Source organism: Carcharodon carcharias, chromosome 1, assembly GCF_017639515.1.
Source record: "Carcharodon carcharias isolate sCarCar2 chromosome 1, sCarCar2.pri, whole genome shotgun sequence".
Lineage (NCBI taxonomy): Eukaryota > Metazoa > Chordata > Chondrichthyes > Lamniformes > Lamnidae > Carcharodon > Carcharodon carcharias.
The window spans coordinates 45815640-45837224 of NC_054467.1; the positions used below are offsets into that span (position 1 = coordinate 45815640).

General features: G+C 39.0%; 1 protein-coding gene across 3 annotated transcripts in view; it reads left to right on the forward strand.

Moving 5' to 3' along the window:
• Positions 1-21585, forward strand: part of LOC121285951 (protein regulator of cytokinesis 1-like) — a 36819-nt gene that overhangs the window by 11204 nt on the left and 4030 nt on the right. The window contains exons 1-12 of one of the 3 annotated variants that reach the window (XM_041203043.1): positions 2409-2452; positions 2714-2836; positions 3826-4056; positions 9746-9916; positions 10036-10176; positions 10606-10750; positions 12118-12254; positions 14165-14260; positions 14398-14544; positions 14847-14936; positions 15960-16046; positions 21178-21315. In XM_041203043.1, the coding sequence (XP_041058977.1) occupies positions 2729-2836; positions 3826-4056; positions 9746-9916; positions 10036-10176; positions 10606-10750; positions 12118-12254; positions 14165-14260; positions 14398-14544; positions 14847-14936; positions 15960-16046; positions 21178-21315 (1491 nt within the window). In that variant the 5' untranslated portion in view covers positions 2409-2452; positions 2714-2728. Of the gene's footprint in view, positions 1-2408; positions 2453-2713; positions 2837-3825; positions 4057-9745; positions 9917-10035; positions 10177-10605; positions 10751-12117; positions 12255-14164; positions 14261-14397; positions 14545-14846; positions 14937-15959; positions 16047-21177; positions 21316-21585 lie in introns of those variants that run through there. The other 2 variants (XM_041203092.1, XM_041202967.1) reach the window with 2 other exon arrangements.

The window sequence follows — 21585 nt, forward strand, 5'->3', positions numbered from 1 at the left end:
ACTGAGGTTTCCCACCCACGATGGTTTTCAGGGCCCTCAACTATGTTCGACCCATCTCCTGCACCTCTGCCTTCCTCTCCCTTCCAGAACCATGATAGGGTCCTCCTTGTCTTCACTTTTCACCCCACCAGCCTCCGCATTCAAATGATCATTTTCTGCCAACTCCAGCATGATGCCACCATCAAACACATCTTCCCTTCACCCTCCTTGTTGGCATTCTGTAGGGACCGTTCCCCCTGGGACACCCTGGTCCACTCCTCCATCACCCCCAACCCCCCTCCACAGCACCTTCCCATGCAATCGCAGAAGGTGCAACACCTGCTCCTTTACTCTCTTTCCGCCCCCCCCCCCCCCCCCAATCTTCGTGACCATCCAATGGCCCAAACACTCCTTTCAAGTGAAGCAGCGCTTCACTTGCACAACCCTCAATTTTGGCTACTGCATTCACTGCTCCCAATGCGGTCTCCTCTACATTGGAGAGACCAAATGCAGACTGGGTGACCGCTTTGCAGAACACCTTCAGTCTGTCCGCAAGCATGACCCAGACCACCTTGTCGCTTGCCATTTCAACACCATCCTGCTCTCAAGCCCACATGTCCACTCTTGGCCTGCTGGAATGTTCCAGTGATGCTCAACGCAAACTGGATGAACAGCATCTCTTCTTCCGACTAGGCACTTTACAGCCTTTCAGACTTAACATTTGAGTTCAACAACTTCAGACCATGAACTCTCTTCCCCATCCTTGCCCCTTTTTTTCAATATTCATTTTTAGTTTTTATTTTCCACTTTTTATTTAAATTTATTTCCATTTTTATTCATAGGCTGAAAGCTGGGCATAAACCAATTTGATTTTTTTCCACCACTAGGGCCACCTGTCACTTGTTTGTTGTTCTTTCCAGAGTGCTTACCCTGGTCTGGCCATTATCACATCCTGCTTTCTACTCTTAATGTCACCATTAGCAGCTCCTTCAGCCAACCCCACTACCATTAACATCCGTTTGACATCTTTTGCAATCTCTCCCTTGCCTCCACCTATCGCTGACCTTCTATCCAGCTTCACCTGTTCCACATCTCCCCCTCCACCACCCCCCTTAAAACAGTATATTATATTTCACCATGTTTCTACTTCCCTTTTAGCTCAGTCATACAGACTCGAAACATCAGACCTGAGTTTTTCCAGCATTTTGTTTTTGAGCCTGACAGTCATCCTCACTGAATCATGCCTGATAGATAATGTCACACCCTCCACCACTGCACAGTAGCAGCAGTGTGTACCATCTACAAGATGCACTGCAGGGATTCACCAAGGCTGCTGAGACAGCACCTTCCAAACCCATGACCACTACCTTCCAGAAGGACAAGGGCAGCAGACACTTGGGAACACCACCATCTGGAAGTTCCCCTCCAAGTCACTCACCATTCTGACTTGGAAATATATCACCATTCCTTCACCGTCACTGGGTCAAAATTTTGGAACTCCCTAACAGCACTGTGGGTGTACCTACACCACATGGTCTGCAGCGGTTCAAGGAGGCAGCTCAAACCTCCTTCTCAAGGGCAACTAGGGGTAGGCAATAAATGCTGGCCTAGCCAGTGAAGCCCCACATCCCATGAATGAATTTATAAATAAATAAATCATCAAATGCCTGCTACTGTTGACTGAAATAGCTGTTCACTCTGGACAAAGGATACAACCAAGTGGAAAACAATCTTCTTTGGTCCTACCTTCAGTTGCCTGGGCCCTAAACTTTGGAAGTCCCTCCTTACATCTCTCTGCCTCACATTCCTCCTTTAAAACACACTCCTTAAAGCATTTTTTTGTCATCGGGCCTCATCCAGATCCTAACTGTGGCTCAGTTATACCTTGTTTTATAATGTTCCTGTGAAGTGTTTTGGGACACTTTTTATTTCACTAAAAGTGCTATATAAATTCTTGATGATCTTTCATTGCTAAAGTATAGGTACTGGCATGTTGTACTAAAAAGCAGCAACACAAGCTGGCATGCTATTTCAGACCAGCATCACAGGTTTCCACATCTTGTTCAGGTATGCCATGCAGTGTGGGAAGCTGCTGGAGCAAGGTAAATTGGCAAGCTGAACTGTTCATCAGTTCTAATGCAGCTTTTAAAAGTAGGTTAAAGTTTCCGGTCGTATGTTCCAGCATGTAGTTTTCTTTCACAGGATGTGATGCCCCTCACTTAACCTGCATTACAATCCTTCATTTTTCATAGAAAGGTGGTAGTGAGCCTATGCCTTGAACCACTGTGGTGCATGTGGCATAGGTATACTCTCAGTACTGTTAGGGAGTACCAGGATTTTGGCCCAGTGACAGTAAAGGAACTGCAAATTCCAAGTCAGAGTGGTGAATGATTTGGAGGGGAACTTCCAGATGGTAGTGTTCTCATGCATCTGCTGCCCTTCACCTTCGTGGTAGAGGTTGCGTGTTTGGAAAGTACTGTTGAAGAATACTTGACATTGCTGCAATGCACCTTTTTATAGGGTACACACTGGCACAGTGGTAATGGAGGGAGTGAATATTAAGATAGTGGTTGGGGTGCCAATCAGAGGGCTGCTTTGTCTTGGATGGACAAAACTTGTCATACTTTATTAATCTTAAAGCTTTTTAATTATGTGTTTGCCACTTCAGTTTCTAATGGCTCAATCATTTTTTTTAGTTTGGAAACTTGATGCTTTTAAAATATTTTTATGATAGGAGCTTCTAGATCAAATGATTCATGAAGAGGAGCTTATGAAAAAACAATTGGAGGAGGCCATTAAGAATTGGAAGGGGAAACTACAGACCTTATGTTGTGAGCTGCTTCTAGATCCTTATAAGGTAATACATTTTTGGAAAGTTGTGTAACCTGATTAAACGACCTTGTTTTAGAATTCGGATGAACAATTTTTAAATTATTGAAAGGAACATTAATGAAAGATTTGTTTCAGCCTTCATCCAAAAACCATTATTCAAATTGTATGATGCATATATTCTTACATGCTTAAGGGTTCCGGAGCGTCAGACTTCCATCAAATGAAGTGGATCCTTTGCTGAGATTGTTGATGGTTGTTGATGAACCTGTTGCCCCAGATTTTGGTTTTGGTTGGCACTAACCCAACTTTGTGCTGTTCCTAATGTTGAACATTACGCAGTTTGCAGACATTGCATTCACTTATTTTTCATAGAATTAGTTCAAATGTGAGTCAAAGTTGTCATTTTGAATATTTCTCACTTCTTCTGTATCATTTTTTCCCTGTTTCAGTGCTTAGGATGGATACTGGTGTCTGCCACATCTCGATGGCATTGGCTCATGTTCACAGGGTTTAGCTAAATTAATATATTCTAAACAACTAACAAAAATGGCCACTGACATTCCTTGGTTTCCTCTCGGCTTTTCGGTCAATCTGAGAAAGGTACCAAGAAAATTATCCTATCTTGAAGAGAATTGGACTTGTAGTGATAGCAATGTCTTGACCTTAAGGTGGCCAGCCTTCCCACTGGGGAAGCCCAGAATATTCAACATGACATTGGCATGTTCTGAAAAGTCTGTTAACATGAACACACTTGGCTGGCTTGGATATGATCTGAAAGTTTGAATAGGCTAGAGTTACAATGGCTAAATCTTTTGCCTTCTACTTGAAGATCTTCTTATAGAAGACAAGGTGGAGCAGGTGGCCTGTTCCTAACATTCTAGATTACTTGGAAATGTCCTAGCCAGAAAGGCTCTTCCTGGTTCAAAACCCCAAATATTAATATTTTAGAAGTAGATCAGTGGCAAAAATGGCTAGTTGCTTCTTGAGCTAAATTACATGTTCATTAATTCACAGGCTGATAGTTCTACTCCACTTCAATTGGAAAAGGAGCTCAGAAATAAAGTGGAGGCCTTGCTTGAAGAGAAACATGATCGCATGGCAGAATGTGAAATGCTTTTGAAAGAAGATCAAGCTTTGTGTACTGACCTCTGCAAGACACCATACTACATTCCTACTGGCAAAGTTCCATCTCTACAAGAATTAGAGGAGCTTAAAAGTCATCTGCTCAGTGCAGCTGAAGAAAAGGTACATACAAACATATGAATTAGGATCAGGAGCAGGCCACTCAGCCCCTCAAGCCTGCTCTGCCATTTGATAAGATCATGGCTGATCTGATTGTAACCTCAACCACATTCCTACCTACCCCCATAACCTTTTCATTCCCTTGTGTATCATGAAGCTATCTACCTCCTGCCTTTAAAAATAATCAAAAGACTCTGCTTCCAGTGCCTTTTTTTTGAGGAAGTATTCCAAAGACATTCCTCCTCCCTCTTGAGGGAGGGAAAAGTTTTTCCTCCATTCTGTCTTAAGCGGGTGACCCTGTATTTTTAAACTCTGATCTCTTCCCCGCCCCACCCCCCGACCTCGGTTCCAGATTCTCCCCACAACAGGAAGCATCCTTTCCACATCCACTCTGTTAAGAGCCCTCAGCATCTTGTTTCAATCAAGTCATCTCTTACTCTTCTAAACTCTAGTGGATACAAGCCTAACCAGTTCAACCTAAGACAACCTGCTCATTCCAGGTATTAGTCTAGTAAACCTTCCCTGAACTACTTCCAATGCATTTACACCCTATAAATAAGGAGACCAGTACTGTACACAATACCCCTGATATGGTCTCACCAATGCCCTATATGACCAGTATAATTTCACTACTTTATCTGACCCTCCTCAGTGAACAATATTCGATTAGCTTTCCGAATTATTTTCTGTACCTGCATACTAGCCTTTTGTGATTCATGCACTAGGACACCCAGATCCCTCTGCATCTGAACTCTGCAATCTTTTGCCATTTAGATAACATGCTCTTATTATTCTCCCTGCCAAAATGGACAATTTCACATCCTCCCACATTATTCGCCATTTGCCAGCTTTGTCTTGTCTGTCTACAGCCTCCTTATCTCCTCTTCACAACTTACTTTCCTACCTATCTTTGTCATCAGCAAATTTAGCAACTACACCCTTCATCCAACTCATTTATATAAATTGTAAAAAGTTGAGGCCCCAGCACTGATCCCTGTGGCACACCATTTGATACATTTTGCCAACCAGCAAATGACCTATTTTTGCCTACTGCTTGCTGTTAGCTAGCCAATCCTCTATCCATGCCAGTATATCGCCCCCTACACCATGAGTTTTTATTTTCTGCAGTAACCTTTGATGTCACTTTATCAAATACCTTCCAGAAATCTGAGTACAGTACATCTATTGGTTTCCCCTTTATCCAGAGCACTGCTTTCAAAGAACTCTAAAATTGATTAAACGTGACTTCCCTCAAAACCACAATGACTGCCTGATTAACTTGAATTTTTACAAGTGTCCTGCTATAACATCTTTAATAGCTTCTAACATTTTCCCTATGACATTAAGCTAACCGGCCTGGAGTTTCCGGTTTTGTTGATTTCCCTTTTCAACTAAAGGAGTTACATTGTTATTTTCCAACCTAATGAAACCGTTCCCGAATCTAGGGAATTTTGGAAAATTAAAACCAATTCATCAACTATCTCACTTGCCATTTCTTTTAAGACCTTAGAGTGAAGTCCATCAGGACCAGGGGACTTGTCAGCCTGCAACTCCACAGTCCACAGCTCCAACAATTTGCTCAGTACCACTTCCCTGGTGACTAACTTTGAGTTCCTCCCACTTCCTGATTTTTACAAGTAACATCCCAGAAATAGCTGTATCTTCTCTAGTGAAGACTGATAAAATACTGTTCAATTCATCTGACATCTCCTTATGTTCCATTAATAATTCCCCATACTCACTTTCCATGGGACCAATGATCACTCTTACTATTTGTCTTTATATTTCTAGCTAGCTTTCTCTTGTACTCTAATATTTTTCTCCTTATTTTTTAACCATTCTTTGCTGTTTTTATATTCTGGTCAATCTTCTGATCTGCCACCATCTTTGTGCAATTATGTTTTTTCTTAAGTTTGATACCATCTTTAACTTTTTGAGGGATGGTAGGTCCTCCATTGTTGGAACGTACCTATCCTGAAATATTGCTTTAAATGTCTGCCTCTGCTTCTCTGTTGACCAATCCCTTAACCTAATTGCCAGTTCACTTTAGCTCTAATTTCATGTCCTCATAATTGCCCTTTAAGTTTAAAATACCAGTCTTGGACCCACTCTTTCCATCAAGCTGAATGTAAATTTCATTCTTGTTATGATCACTGGTACCAAGGTCACTAATCCTATCTTGTTGCACGATACTGGATCTAGTATAACTTCTCTGGTTGGCACCAGAACGTACTCTTATCAGGATAGTTTCTTAGAATATTCTGAATTTCTCATCTTGGCTACTTTTGCCCATCCAATCCAAAAGGTATTTAGAACAAAAACATGATGCTGGAAATCTGAAATATAAACAGAGAACATTTGGGTCTTGAAGCATCTTTCACAAGAGTTTAATTTCAGATTGACCTTCCATCTGAACTCTAACCAGGTTTTGAGCAAGAACAGAAGCAGGAGTGAGGCGTAGAGAATAAAAGTGATCCAGCAGAAGGCAGGAGAGATTAAATAAGACCTGCATTTCTAGAGTGTCTTTTATGACCTCGTGATATCCCAAAGTTCTTTGCAGCCAATAAGTGTTTTTAAAGCCTAATTATTGAAGTGTGAGAAATGTATTGGACAATTTATGTACAGTAAGCTCCCACAAGGACCAGAATTTTTATGTTGATTTCAAGTAAATATTGACCAGGACACCAGGAATAATTCTCTAGCTCTTACTTGAAATAATGCCATGGAATCTTTCATGAGGGAAGGCTCTGCTTAAGTCTCATCAGAAAGACAATTACAGTGCAGAACTCCCTCAATACTGCACTGGCAATGTTAGCATATATTTTGTACTCTAGTCTCGATTGGGACTTGAACATGCTACCTCATGATTCAGAGAAGTGCTTTCAACTGACTCAACTGACACAAATGATGGATAACTATGCAAGATGAAAGAATGAAAAAGAAACACTGCATGGGTCTAGAAATGTAGTAAATGGGCAAGGGAGAATCCTCAGTTCAGATTGGGTGACTGCTTTTCTGGGACACCCCTGTTCTGTCCATGAGTATGACCTCAAGCTTCTAGTTGCCTATAAGTTTTATTCTCTGCCCCACTCTCCTCTACTTCCTGCAAGGTCCCAATTAAGCTCAGAACAGTGCCTCAACTTTAAGCACACCTCAGCTCCTGAACTCAACATTTCAACATCAGATAACTTGTGCTTTTTTTTTTGCTTTTGGGTGCCATTCTTGGTTATTTTTTTCCCCCGCTTACACCTCTGGACCATCTTTTTGTTTCTTAACTTGTCTCACCCACTAGCTTTGCACTGCCCTGCCTGTTTCTCTCCTGTCGTATACAGACCTTGCCTTTTGTTCTCCACCTCCTACACCCCACAACCTCCTTCCTGCCTCTGTTTGTTTATTAAAAAAAACTGTCATCTCCAGCTTTTCCCAGTTCAACTGAAAGTTTATTAACCCGAAAGATGACTCAATTCGATTTCTCTCTCCACAAGATGCTGCCAGTCCTGTATTTCCAGCAATAGTTTGCTTTCAAATTAGACTTGTATACAGTAGTTTCTTCTGTAATTGAACCTTAAACAGTTGGCAATTTATTGGTGAGAATGAAAGAAAAACAAATGTAATTGGTCTAATTTTTCACTTCAAAGGTTCCTAGATGGTAATCAAACATTGCAGATTTTTATACTTCCTTCCCACCACCAAAGCCCAGAGATTCTGAAGCTATCTATCCCATGGGTTCAGCTCACTTGCTAAATCTAGGTGATTTTGATCTGTGTATCAGTAACTAAATTTAGCAATAGGAGATGTTGAGAGGTTTATACTTTCCCATTAAACTTGGCTTCTGAATTTCTGCAAAACTGTATATTCAAATGGTCATTTTCTGACAAATGGCCAAAAGCCTAGTACAGTACTTTTCTCTCGAAGCTATCATCTTGGTCTATGGAAAATGAGTATGGATTTTTAAAATACTTATTTATCCTATGGAAATAGATTTGAAGTACATTTCCATTATGCACGATGTATAATATAAATTCCCAAGAGTTCAACTTCCAAGTTGTGCCAAATCAGTAAGAATTTTATTAATGGTAAGAGAAGGGGTGCATTGACACTAATGCATTGATTTTTGGACTATCTTCATAATGTTGGAGGTCTTAGAAGCTCTATTACCACAGGTGTTGAATAGGGCGAGGGGGTGAATTCTGGTTGTTGTGATTGAGGAAATCTATGAACTAGAAATTAATTTAACATGAGGCTCTAAGTCCCAGTGATTACGGTGATTACCCTTGATTCTGTTTTCTAATATATTGGAATATTAGAATTATTGCTGGTATTATGCACCACATGGAAAAATAGATGAAAAGGAAGCTCTAAAGATGATGTGCCTCAGTGCATTAGGGGTCCATTCTGTGCATAAGATTGGGACAAGACTCCTTTCTGCAGAATAACTAGTTTTGTGGCTGGAGGTAAGTCGAGGGGGAAAGAAAAATTAACCCATAAGGTATCATAAATAATGGTGGTGGGGTATGCGGCAAACAAAAGAATAAGGGTTTTAAACAAATCAAGATTGAGGTTATATGCATGCAAAGTTCAAAACTCGATCTTTTTGCTCCCATCCCAATTATTCCTAGCGTCATTGAACTAGTGCCATCAGCAAATTTTGATACAAAGGGGCTCTCTGCCTTCATTCATTTGAGTGTTAATTCAAAGCTGAGGCCCAGTAAAGTTTCTTGGAGGACACCAATAGCTGTCTGTCCATTTGAGTACATAACCATTGCCCCTACTTCTCCCATGCCTCCGAATCAAACCATTAGATTGCCTTCAATTCTATCTGCTCAGATATTTAATTGTTTCTTGTATGGAGCCTTGCTGATAAGTTCTGGAACTTTTCAGCACTAACTGTGTAGACAGCCCTTTATCTACCACAGTAGGTTACCACTGAAATTCATTTGGGTATATTAGGGCTGATGTGCCATTTACAAACCCATGTTAGTACTCTTCAGAATCAGCACTGCGCTGATCAGGCACTGTCCCCGTAAGAAATTCTAGTAACACCCCCATTACTATTGTTGGACTATTAGTCCAAAATGTCCTTATCTTTCCTGGCCTTGAATGGTAGTGATGTTGGCAGTTTTCCAAGCCAAGGGGATAATTCCAGATCTAAGAATTTTAGATCATGACAATGCATTAACAATTTCTTCTACTTCCATCCCAGTCTATTAAAAAGGTATTTCTGGAAACTTGTTTATTTTTAGTTTAATTTGTTTCTGTCACTTATTTGAATCTAGTTTGTTCCTGTTCTTGTTTTCCTTGCATCTCTGGTACTTCATCCTCTACTTTGAAGATATACAAATTAACTATTAGGAAATGGAAGGCTTACCCAATTTCAAATTGAAATATCATCTATGCTGTTAAGGGATCTACATTACTCTTAGCCACCCTCTCTTTCTCAGCCTTTGTAAAGGATCTTCAGTGTTGTCCTTGATGCCCTTGCAAGCTTTCTCTTTTCTGCACTAAAGTTAATATCTGTATAGTGATCTTGGAGACTTCTGCCTCATATTTTCCCATGAGTGGAGGCAATGATTATAAATGTCCATCATAGTCACATGTTTTAAATTGGCAAGGATTTACAGTTGTGACTTTTACACCTGAAGTCGTTTTGGTAACTGTACACAAGTCATTTCTGATGTCTTACTATCAACAGGAGCGTCGTTTAGCTACATTCCTTGGACTCCGGAAAGATATCACGAAGCTCATGGCAGATATTGATCATGTCCCTGATACCACATTTGAAAAGGATGCAGTCCTTGAGGAGGAGAATCTCTTTTTCCTCTCTGATGAAAATATTAAATCACTGGAGGTGCTTCGTCACCAGGTTAGCTCTTCAACACTTTCCTGGATTTTGAATATTCACATGCTACATTTGTATATGACACTTAGATTGTGACTAAAATGTTCACTATATTCACATTTTGTAATTTTTTAAAATTGCAGTTAGAAGTGAAAAAGCAAGAATTGATGGCTACACAAGAGTCTCTGAGAAAACAGATCAGTTATCTGTGGAATACTTTACAAATTCCTTTAGAGCAGCAGAACATGTGTGCAACAGGTTCCATATATCAAGTCAATACGGTGGTTAGTATCGAATCCTTCATAGTACACTGATGCAATTGGTTAATTTTCACCTGGGCATAAGTGTTGCAACAGCAGACATAATGACAATCAATAAAAAATACAGATACTTGTAATTACCATAATCAATATTTTCAAATAACTCTAAACATCACCTTAATTACGCATCAAATTAATTGAGGATAAAGTCAGGGCCATCTTCGGTTTCTCAGCAGCTGCAACTCTCATAGATTGAATTGACCAGACTGAATCAAGGTAAATGGTAAAGGAATACATTACAAGTTTTTATTAGAATGTTGCTGTCTTGGATCTGCAAGTATTTAGGGTGCTTCTTAGCTGAAAGATGATTCCCAAATGGACTTTAATGTACTGTAACTTTTGAGTTGGGCATCTCTGGTGTTGGTTTATAATGCATCACTAACTTTTCTTTAGTTGCAACAGGAGCTTGAGCAACTTCAACAAATGCAGACCAAGAATATCAAACAAATCATCACTCGCATCCGACAAGAACTGAACACTTACTGGGATAAATGTTTCTACAGCCAGAAACAAAGAGAATTTGCTTTTCTGTTAGATGGTATAGTGTTCATCCAATTGTTCATTGCCCACAGTTTAACTTGCGGTTGCATTGTACTTCCAATTTAATCACGATGGAGATTAACTTATCCTATTTTCAGAAATTTTCAAAAATTTGTCACCCTTTTAGTGTATATTTTATATAAAATCTTCTAACATTTTTTTGCCCTCTTGTTACTAGAGTACACATCCAGATCAGAATGCTTCCTTGCTGTCAATTCTAAATATCTAGTGTGAAATTTTAGTTTGGGCAGTTTCAATCTAGCTCTGGTGAGGGTGAATCCCAACCATAAAGCTGTCCCCCAAAAGGCACAGATGACCAATTTAAAGGTCATGAGTAGCTGGTGTGAACAGTGGCTCAATGCAGGGCTCTCACTTTTTTGGTTATGCTCAGAATGTTAGTTTACTCTTAGCTGTTTATCTAAAACTAACCCAGGTGCTGATTCACTTGTGGGAGGGAGGAGAGGGGATGTGCCGGAAGGAAGAGAGAGAGAGGATAAGACTCTCTTGCTCTTGATTTAGTTTTTAAGGTACTAGCTGCTCTCCTATCTGACACTCGTGGATGAAGTAGCAGTGGTTAATTGACTAGATTAATAGTCCAGCAGTCAGGACCAAGAATCTGAGTTCAAATCTCACCACAGCAGCTGGGAAATTTTAAAATCAATTAATTCCATTATGTACTCCATCTGCCACCTTGTTTCCTACTCCTTTAACCTGTCTATATCACTGTTTCTGTACTCCTCACAGCTTATGTTCCCACCTAGCTTCAAATCAGCAGACTTGGATGCATTATAATTGGGAACATTTTTACATGTAATTGTAAATGGCTGGAGCCCAAGCACTGATCCTTGTGGCACTCTGCTAGTTACAGTATGCCAATTTGAATGCCCCATTTATTCATAACTCTGCTTCCTGATAAGTTAACCAATTCTCCATCAATATAAGATGTGAGAAGGGCAGAGGCTGTAAAGAGATATAGACATCCATGCTCTTGTGCAAATATTCAGTGATTTCTTAATTTCTTAGTGCTCTTGATACTGCCCTGCTCAGCTATTTTTTAGTTTTGAACCCAGCTACATTTCTTCTGTGGATGGCAGTACAGCGCAATAGGACAATCTGCAGCAGCAGGGCACAAATCTATTTTGATTTTAAGAGCTACACTTGCTGCTGGGGCAGGTACTGATTTTGGTTTCCAATAAGGGACTGAAAAACCAAGGGCTTAATGATCAGAAATCAGTGTATGCATTTTTATGCTTTCTGAAGGGCAACATTAGTAAAGGGCTGGAAGCTAGGAATGTTAGTAAGTATAAGGCTTCAGAGGAGGTTAACACTCTTACATTGCTAATGTTGAATGTAATTCATGTGCAGAAAACTTCACAGAAGAATTACTGAAAGTACATGATGAAGAGCTGGTAAAGATTACCCTTTATTACCAAAAGCATCAAGAATTGCTTGTTAATGTTGAAAAATGGGAATGTTGGTGGAAGGTGCTCCTAGAACTTGAGGTATGGTAACTCTTGATGAAATATGACTGGTTAAATTGTATCTTTGTATCTAATACTTAATGTTAGTTATTTCTCTGGCTATCTTCAAACACTTAATACTCCAGGCTCTGGATATCTAAGGATATATTTTTACTGATAACATGCAGTTTGGGTGATTGGTTTGCACAATTAACAGGTGCAATTTGTATTCTCTACTGAGAGCTTATTTTAGTCATCAGAGTTAGGAAGTAACTTGCTGCAAAACAAAAGCCTCATCTTGGATCAAACTGCATTGCCAGGGCAAAGTATGTTACTGCATTGAGATTCTTAAATCATAATAGTGTAAAAAGCAAATATTGTGCTTTGAGAGAATTTGTCTAATGTAAAAGTTCACCAAACCTCTGGCATTTGCATTCAATTGAGTATGTTTTTAGAAATGGAATGGCACCGTTTAGTCAGCCAAATTTTACAAAGATCTACACATTAAGCAGAAACTGTAAGCCCAAATATGCTAATTTGTGCAACATGCTAGTTACTGGTATAAACCCAAAAGATAAATTTTCCTCATCACTCAAGATTTTATGATCTTTACACTTTTTTAAACATCTTGCTAAAAGCATACCTACAAAACTGACTACAATCTTGGGTAAACTAATGGGCTGTAACTTTTGAGTTCAGGGCATCATATTTAGCAGGGGGTGGGTGGTGGTGTACCCCAAAGACACACTGGGAAACTCCTCCAGAAACTCCCTGGGTAAAGTTTGTACAGCAATTGCCACAAAGTGCAAACTTCTGATGGGCAATTGCCTTGCACTGCAAATCATCTGAAAATGTGATTTTTAGATCAGTTTCTTTTGGGTGTTCTGACTGCATTATCCAGAAAAGGCTGGCAGGATTAAAACCACTTTTTAACTTCTGGGTAGCTACTGTACAGTCCCACACTGATTTGGCACCCCCTGACCTCCACAAACACTATATCCAACCAATCCTGCAAACTTTTTTCTATTTGTTTATAGGATGTCAGCATCACTGGCTAAGCAAGTATTTATTGCCCATCTCAATTTGCCCTTGAAGGTGGTGGTGAGCTGCTGCCTTGCCTTTTCCCTGGCATGTCAAGGACCTTTAAAACTGGCTGGACCTTTAAACTGACCTAGTTTACAGCAGCTAGTGCTGTTTTTTTTTAAAAAAAAAGAGGGGTGGGGTGAGAAGTGATGTTCACTTAACCTGCAACTCCTGCTGCCCTTTGGCACTAGGCCCCAGAAACATGCTGCACTACCCAGACCTTGTCTGGCCTATGGTGATATAGGATCACTTAAATTTCCAGGTGAGTAATTTTGAATGGAGTGTCACTCCATCATAAGTTAACAGCTCAATGACTCTTCAGAGCTTCCACTAATTTTGCCCATTTGCAAGGCTTTTGAAGCTCGTTATTATGTTTTTTGTGCACAAGAATCCCACTAGGTACATTTGTGAATGTTTTAATTTTTTGCTCACATTGTACCCTAACCTAACAAGCATTTTTGTATATTTAAGTGTTCTCCATAACTTAATTGTATTCCTTGCAGATGGTGAATTGACTTATTTTTTAAATGCTTTTTTTTTGTGCTGAACTTTTGAAACTGAGTTACTGCTTTTGAATATCAAGGAATACTTGCTGATTCATGTTGGTTTTGTTGCTGGTATGCAAATTAATTTAGGAGCAGCTTTTAAGGGAGGAGAGAACACTCTCCAAAATGGGTGCAATTTGTGGCGGAATTGTCAATTGCACCAAATTGGAAATTTTACTGCCTGTGCTTAAATCTGAATAGCAAATCCAATATGAATCTTTTGACTCTCATCCAAAGGTACAACTCCAAATGTATTGTTTTACTGTATTTTGAGGATGCTATTATAACACTAATGTTCAATAAAATTCTATAACTTTTTTTTAGAAAAAGGCATCAGACCCAAACAGATATGCTAATAGAGGTGGAACTCTACTGAAAGAAGAGAAGGAACGTTGTCAGCTGCAGAAGAAAATACCAAAGGCAAGTATTACTCCATTGCAATGGAGAATTTTCCATACTTAATAGACTGCTTATTCTTGCTTTTAAAAGATAATTGTGTCCTTGTTTCATGTCATTTATAAGAGTTATCAACCCAACTTGTGTTTTTTCCTCTTCAGCTGGAGGAAGAACTGAAGTTATACATAGAGAGATGGGAAACTGAGCAAGGCTGTCCTTTTCTGGTTTATGGCCAAAAATTCACAACTTGCATTGCTAACCAATGGGAGCAATGTAGAGTCAAGAAAGTTCAAGAGAAACAAGAACGAGTATGTTATTAGAGTTGCTCAGATTTGAATTGCAAAGCCCCTTCCAACATTGCTACTAGCTTGGTAATCTCTGCCCCAACTAACTATCCCCTTTTGTATTTGCATATCATTGTCATATTGGCTAAATTTTGTTCAAATTAAGAATTTTATGAAATCTTGGCATTTTAAAATTATTCAAATGTAGTCAATAAGATTAATATGTTTGATAATATAGAAACTAAATGTGATTTTGTGTGTGTGCTACAAGTGATTGAAAGTATTGTACTTTTTTGTAATTGCTGTCCTGTGGTTTTGTTTTCCAGTGTGTAAAGAAGGAAGACAGGATTGGCTATAAAACGCCTTTAAAACGGGCATTAGGTGCATCTAGTACACCACAGAGCAAAATCAGAAGAGTAAGCCATTAATGGATTTTGATTTGTATTCTGTTTTTTTGAAGAGCAGTAAGGCTTGTAATTTTTAATTTTAGTTTCTAGATATAATACTTTAATATAGCACAGTGTGAAATTGAGACTAAATGCCTTTTCTCTTCATCAAAACCACCCCCAGCCCAGCAAACTAGCTGTTAAATCTGACATAACACTCTGCCTTTGTTTTCTTGTTTTTAATTATCCCAAGTGAATGTACCACATTCTTGGCAAGAAGATATTTATTTTTAAGGAAGTTTACACTAGGAACTTGTCAGAACAGCTGTTCCTGAGCAGATCTTAACATAAACAAAGTTGTCCATGTAGAGAAAGCTGGGATAACAAATGTTGTATATCTGCTGTAATGCCTCTGCATTAGAACTTATTTGTGCAAGCAGTATCCAAGACTGTATTTTTAGTGGTTACTTCTCCCACCTGTAGGAGAAAGCAAATTACTTGAGGGGCATCTGTTGTAAATGAACTCTGGTATTGAGCGTGCCAATATTTTGAGCTTTGAAGGCAAGAGGTAAATGGATCCACATCTGTTCATGGGTGTGTTCTGGATTACCCAGCACTAAGGGACTGCTACACTGCAGTTAAACCAAAAACCCCATCTACCCTCAGGTGCATGTAAAAGATTCCATGACACTATTTTGGAGAAGAATGCAGGAGTTATCCCTGGTGTCATATATTTATCCCACAAATCAATATAGCAAATAAGTTGTGGCCTTTTTCACTTTGTTTGAGAGATTGCTGCATGCAAATTGTTTACAGCATTTCCTACATTACAACAGTGTCTAAGTATTTCATTGGCTGTAAAGTGCTTTGGAGTATTCTGATTGTGAAAAGCACTACATTAAATGCAAGTCTTTTTTCCCTCTTGCTTTCTAATCAGCTAGATTATGTATAAATGGAATAATATCCTGGCCCAGGAGATCTCAAATCTACTTTGAGAACTTTGTCACTTCTAGAACGAATGTCTGATCAAAAAGATTTCCCATTCTCTTATAGTTAAATGGAAGCTCAAATTTCTCATTGGTCAATAGTGGTGGAAGCACTTGTAAACGAGCAAGAAAACCATCTCTTGCAGCTCAAAAGGTCAGTCTTGTGTTACAATATATTAGTTATGTACACCTGTTTAAGACTGGCACATGTACAAGATTCTCAATTTGTCAATCTAAGCAAACACTACTTTACATGCAATTATCATTACTGCCTTGTGTAAATGTGTAGCTATGTCCACAGTTCAAATATTTTAATTTATTTTCTTCATGCTTGTATGCCCAAAATGGAGAGAGCTGCCCAACTAAAATTAGATTGCTTTTCCTTACCAAAAGGTTGAACTGGAACCTTCAAACTGCAGTTGTAGCCATACAGTGCTTTAAATCTCAAATATTCAAAGTAACTTTGAATTTGCGGATAGAGTATTTGAAAAGTGCTGACAGATGTTGCAATTGGGTAATTCCCTGCAATTAAGTTTATAAACAATTCTAATATTCTGGAAATGCCCAGCAGGTTTGCAGCATCTTTGAACAAAGCAAGAGTTAATGTTTCAGGTGTGATTTTCATCAGAACACAAATCGTGGACTGGGATGAGGAATCATTTCTTCATTTAAAATTGTGAATCTTTGGAACTTGCTGCATCAGAGGGTTGTGGATACTCAGTTGATGAGTATATTAAAGGTCAATTTGGTTTTGGGCACTAAACAACAAAATGAAGGAATATAGCGGGAAATGGAATTGATGCAAATCAGTCGTGATAATATTGAATCTGTTTCTATTTTCTACAAATTGAGGCAACAAGGATAGAATTGCAGGACCTCTTTTCTCTCTTTCTCCACCCCCCCCCCCCCCCCCCCCCACTCTGGTTTTTAAAAAAAAGAGTTGTGATTATTAAAATTTAATTTCTGTTACCATGTTGGTCTTGCCCATTTTTCATATGAAAACCAAAAGTAGTTAATTGACAACTAGAAAACTGGTGCAAATGTGTGAATTTCAGGAATTAATTTTCCTGTTAAACCATTTTTGTATATAGGAACCAACACTGAATAAAATCTTGTGTTTTTTTTTGCTGTTGCTCTCCTCCAGCTTTGATTCCCCTATTTTGGCTCAAAACTGTTCTTTTTCCCAAACATGTCTGCAACCCTTCTGAGAGTGAAATATTGGGACTTACAGGAATGTGAAGATGGACCAGTAAAATTTGTATTGTTTGCTTCATGAGCTAGAGCATTTCTGAATCCAAATCATCTTTCTAAAATAAGGAAGTTGTTGTCCTAGCTCTTAACTGAGTCACTGCAGTTTTGCCTTCAACAATCTCTTTTTAATTGTAAACCCTTAATCCTTTTAACATGTAACAAGCAAGCTATCCAGCCTCTACTTTCCAACTCCTGCTCAGTGACCCTGCAGGTACAGCATTTCAGTGCGCATGCAATTTTAAGGTATCTGCCTCTACCATCCTTTCAGTTCCAAACACCCATCATCCTCCTGGGTGAAAAAAGTCTCCAACTCCCCTTGGACCTTTCTGCCATTATGTTAAATCTATAGCCCCAGCTAATGACTGGTTTTGCAAAGGGAAATGAGTCCTTCCTATCCACTCTAACTTGGTGGTCTTAATTTTATAACACCTCAAGTCTCTTGGCTTCTAGTCCAAAGAAAACAATCCCAATCTATCCTCCATAGCTAAAACTCCATTTTGGGTAACCATGAATCTCCGCTCCTAATGCAATTCCATCTGTCCTATGATACAATGACAACTGTGTTACTCCAGCTGTGGCCTAACTAATGCTTTGTGCAGTTCTAGCATAATCTCTGTCTATGCCTTAGCTAATGTGCCCCTTCAACTACTTTACTGGCCTTCAAGAATCTGTGGACATGCATACTGTGAGGAACCCTGTTTTGGATAATTTGAAGGACATTGAACTTTGGGCATTCTTCCTCTGTTTTTTAAAATTTGCAACACTAATTCAGGGCTGTGAATTTGCCATTCTCCAAGAAACCACTGGTCAAGCTAGATGTCCAGTGGGGAACACCTGGAGAGAGTATATCTACCTTAACAAGGAACTGCTGTTGCCAGGCTAAAGACTTGTTCTGATTGGTTTAAAAACACCTGACCTAAAGTATTCTTTGAACATCTTAGTCTTTAAAAACTGTCAGAATGTGTGGGTGTGCCTTAGAAGCAAGCTGCAAGGAAGAGACACTTCCCCCTCTCTGCCCCACCTTTTTTGTATTAAACTTTCCTCAAACGTCTCATCAGAGTAAACCATCTGCTTTTTGTTTTTGAGTATGCAAAGTTGTGATGAGCAAGAGTCATCAAGAACAGTTAACAAATCATCTGAAAGAACTTTCAGACCTATTGTGACCAGAATTTTTTATTCATTCACAGGCTTCACTGGCTGAGCCAGCATTTAATTGGGGACTTGACAGGGTGGATCCTGTGTTTCAACATGATCACCTCTCCATCTTCTAAACTCCTATAGATATAGGCCCACCCAACCTGTTTGACCTTTTCTCATAAGCTAACTCCTTCATCCCCAGAAATCAACCTAGCAAACCTTCTTGAACTTGCCTCCAATCTTTAAAAAGGAGACCAAAACTGTACACAGTACTCCAGGTGTGGTCTCACCAATGACCTGTACCACTGTAGCAAAACTTCCTTTTATATTCCATTCCAAAACAACAATCCATTTCCCTTCTTAATCACTTGCTGCATGGATACTAACTTGATTGGTGTAGCAAAACAACCAGATCCCTGTATTGCAGAGTTCTGCAATCTCTCTCCATTTGAATAATAGACTGGCAGGAAGGGGGAGAAAAGTGGACAAGTGCACACTTTCCCACATTATACTCCATCTGCCAATTTTTGTTTGCCCACTTGCATAACCTATTTATATCCCTTTTTGCATACTGTCCTCCCTGACAACTTGCAGCTTACTTTACTACCTATCTGTCATCAGAAAATTTAAATGCTTAGCCATCATACATTTGATCCCTTCATCCAAGTCCTAGATTGTAAATAGTTCAAGCCCCAGCACTGATCCTTATGGCACTCCTCTAGTTACAGCTTTCCATTTGAAAATGATCCATTTATCCCCACTCAGCTTCCTGTTGCTAACCAATCCTCTATCAACACTAATATGTTACCCCTTTACACCATGAGCTCTTTGCATGGAATCTTATCAAATGCTTTTTGGAAATCCAAGTACACAACATCTACAGGTTCCCCATTATCCATGTTGTTTGTTACTTCCTCAAACACTAAATTAGTCAAACATGATTTCCCTTTAACAAAGCCATGCTGACTCTGCCTGAATGCATTTAAGATTTCCAAGTGCCCTGTTATAACCTCAGTAGCTTGCTAGTATTTTCCCTATGATAAATGTTAAACTAATTGGCCTACAGTTTCATGGTTTGTCTCCCTCCTTTCTTCAATTGAGTTGCATTCATTATTTTCCAATCTGATGGAATTGTTCCAGAATCTAGAGCATTTTGGAAATTAAGTCCCTAGGATGCAGGCCATTGGGTCCTCGGCTCTTGTCTGCCTTTGGTTCTAAATTTTCTCAGTACCCTTTTGTACTGGTTTATGCTTCTCCCTTGCTTGCAAGAATTCTGGAATGCTATTTGTCTTCTACTGTGAAGACAGGCACTATCTGTTCAACGCTTTTATTTCCCATTATTAATTCCCCAGACTCTCTAGAGGACCAACATTCCCTTCAATTACTCTTCCTTTTTAACTTAGAATAACTCCTATCTTTTATATTTCAAGCTAGTGTTGGAACTTGGAAAATCTTAAATGCAATCAGGCAGGGTCAATGTGGCTTTCTCTTGTACTCTTTCCCTTTTTAGTCATTCTTTGCAGGTTTTTAAATTCTGTCCAATCTTCTGTCCTACCACTAATCTTGCAAAATTTGAATATACAAATGGTAGCTTGGTATGAATTGCATTTTCCTTCCCCAAACATTAATAGTTCCCTGGGTGAATTCCATTTGCCACTTTTTTTTACCCACCTGATTTGTCTGCTAATATCCTCCTGTAGTATATAAGGAAACCTCTTTGACTTGGTGCTAGATTTAAACCATCATTGTGCAAAGAGGTAACTTTTTTGATTATTGGTAAATGCCATTATCTGCTGACTGTATAATCTGACCTAATTTTATTTACATGTAAATTAACGCCTAGAATGTTCACCTATGGAAAAAATCCAGAAAATCTGCGTGCCACCAGATGTGAACAGAATTAATATGGAAAATTCCAAAAGCATTGACATGGAACTTTTGAATGAAAAGCTGATTTGTCTTTAATCTATAGTTGTAAATCTTGGTGGAAGGCAAGCAGACCAGTCTATCCCCAGATGACCTTTGGGCAGTTTCCAGTGAACTACTTAGTACCTATTAGAAGCTGCACAAAAGTGTTAAAAGGAGGAAATGGTAATCAAAAGTGCACAGTAATCCGTTACTTTACTCCCCATTCTTTATTCCTCCATACTCCTTGGAATTGGAATTTTTATCTAAATTTCCCCTTGTTCACCCAAGCTGAATGTTCTATCTTATCGATGTTCTTTCCATTTTTCAGATTTGTATCCTCACCCTGTCTTTTAATTTCCATTCAAATCTATGGATCCCTTTTCTTAACCTGTAAAATCCTTTTGAAACAAAGTTTTAAGAAACTGCTTGGGCAGCATATTGCTGAGCCATGCAGACAAGCTTTTAAATTCAACTCTCTGGTCTATCCTGAGTAAACTGGCTTTGATCAGTGCAGCTGTGTTTAAACAATGCTGGGGAGGAAAATTCCATGATGGTCCATCTGTGATTATGCCATATGTTTATTCAACCAACCTTCGTCTGGAATTTCACACCAAGAATTAAATCTTGCCATACCTAGTACTTTCATAAAAATAATGAAATTGGTTGGGAAGGGAGAGCTACCACTTGGATTTATTTCTTACATCTCCTGCATATTGAGTTTTTCAAACTTTCTTCACTGAGCTAGGAATTAAGGTCTTGCTGATGTGGGGAAGGTACTTGTGCTTGGGAATGAAATACTTTTGAATGCTGGAAAGCCTTGAATATATTGAAGTATCATTGACTCATCTATGGCTTCTAAGCATAATTTAGTTATTCAGTAGCCTATCTTTGGCTTGTTCTGACTGTAAATCGAGTTTATTTCCAGCAAGTATGTAGCAACTCTTTGCAGATGGATGCTGAACTAAGTTTTGACTGATTCTGTTCATTAGACTACAAATGTGAGCAAGTTACCAGAGCTACAAAAAACACCTCTGCAAAACAAAGAAATGAATGCACCATCAGTTTCCATTGTTAATCAGCAGCCCAATACATTCAAATGTCTTGCTGCAAGCTATTCAGAATTTTCGGTAAGGTTTACATTTTTAACCTTTGCTACCCTTGAATCTCATTTAATTGACTACTACAAACTTTTTAAACTTGATGGCTTTCTTTTCTAGTATCATGGAAGATTAACGCTTTGCAGTTCATTCTAAATCAGTAACCGCTCCCTTTCTTTATACCTATTTAAATCATTTCTATGTTCCAGCTTGCAATATGAATACCTTTAATGCAAAGTCTTGAGGCATTTTGTGGGAGCATTATAAAGCAAAATTAGAGTCACAAGGTATTAGCACAGA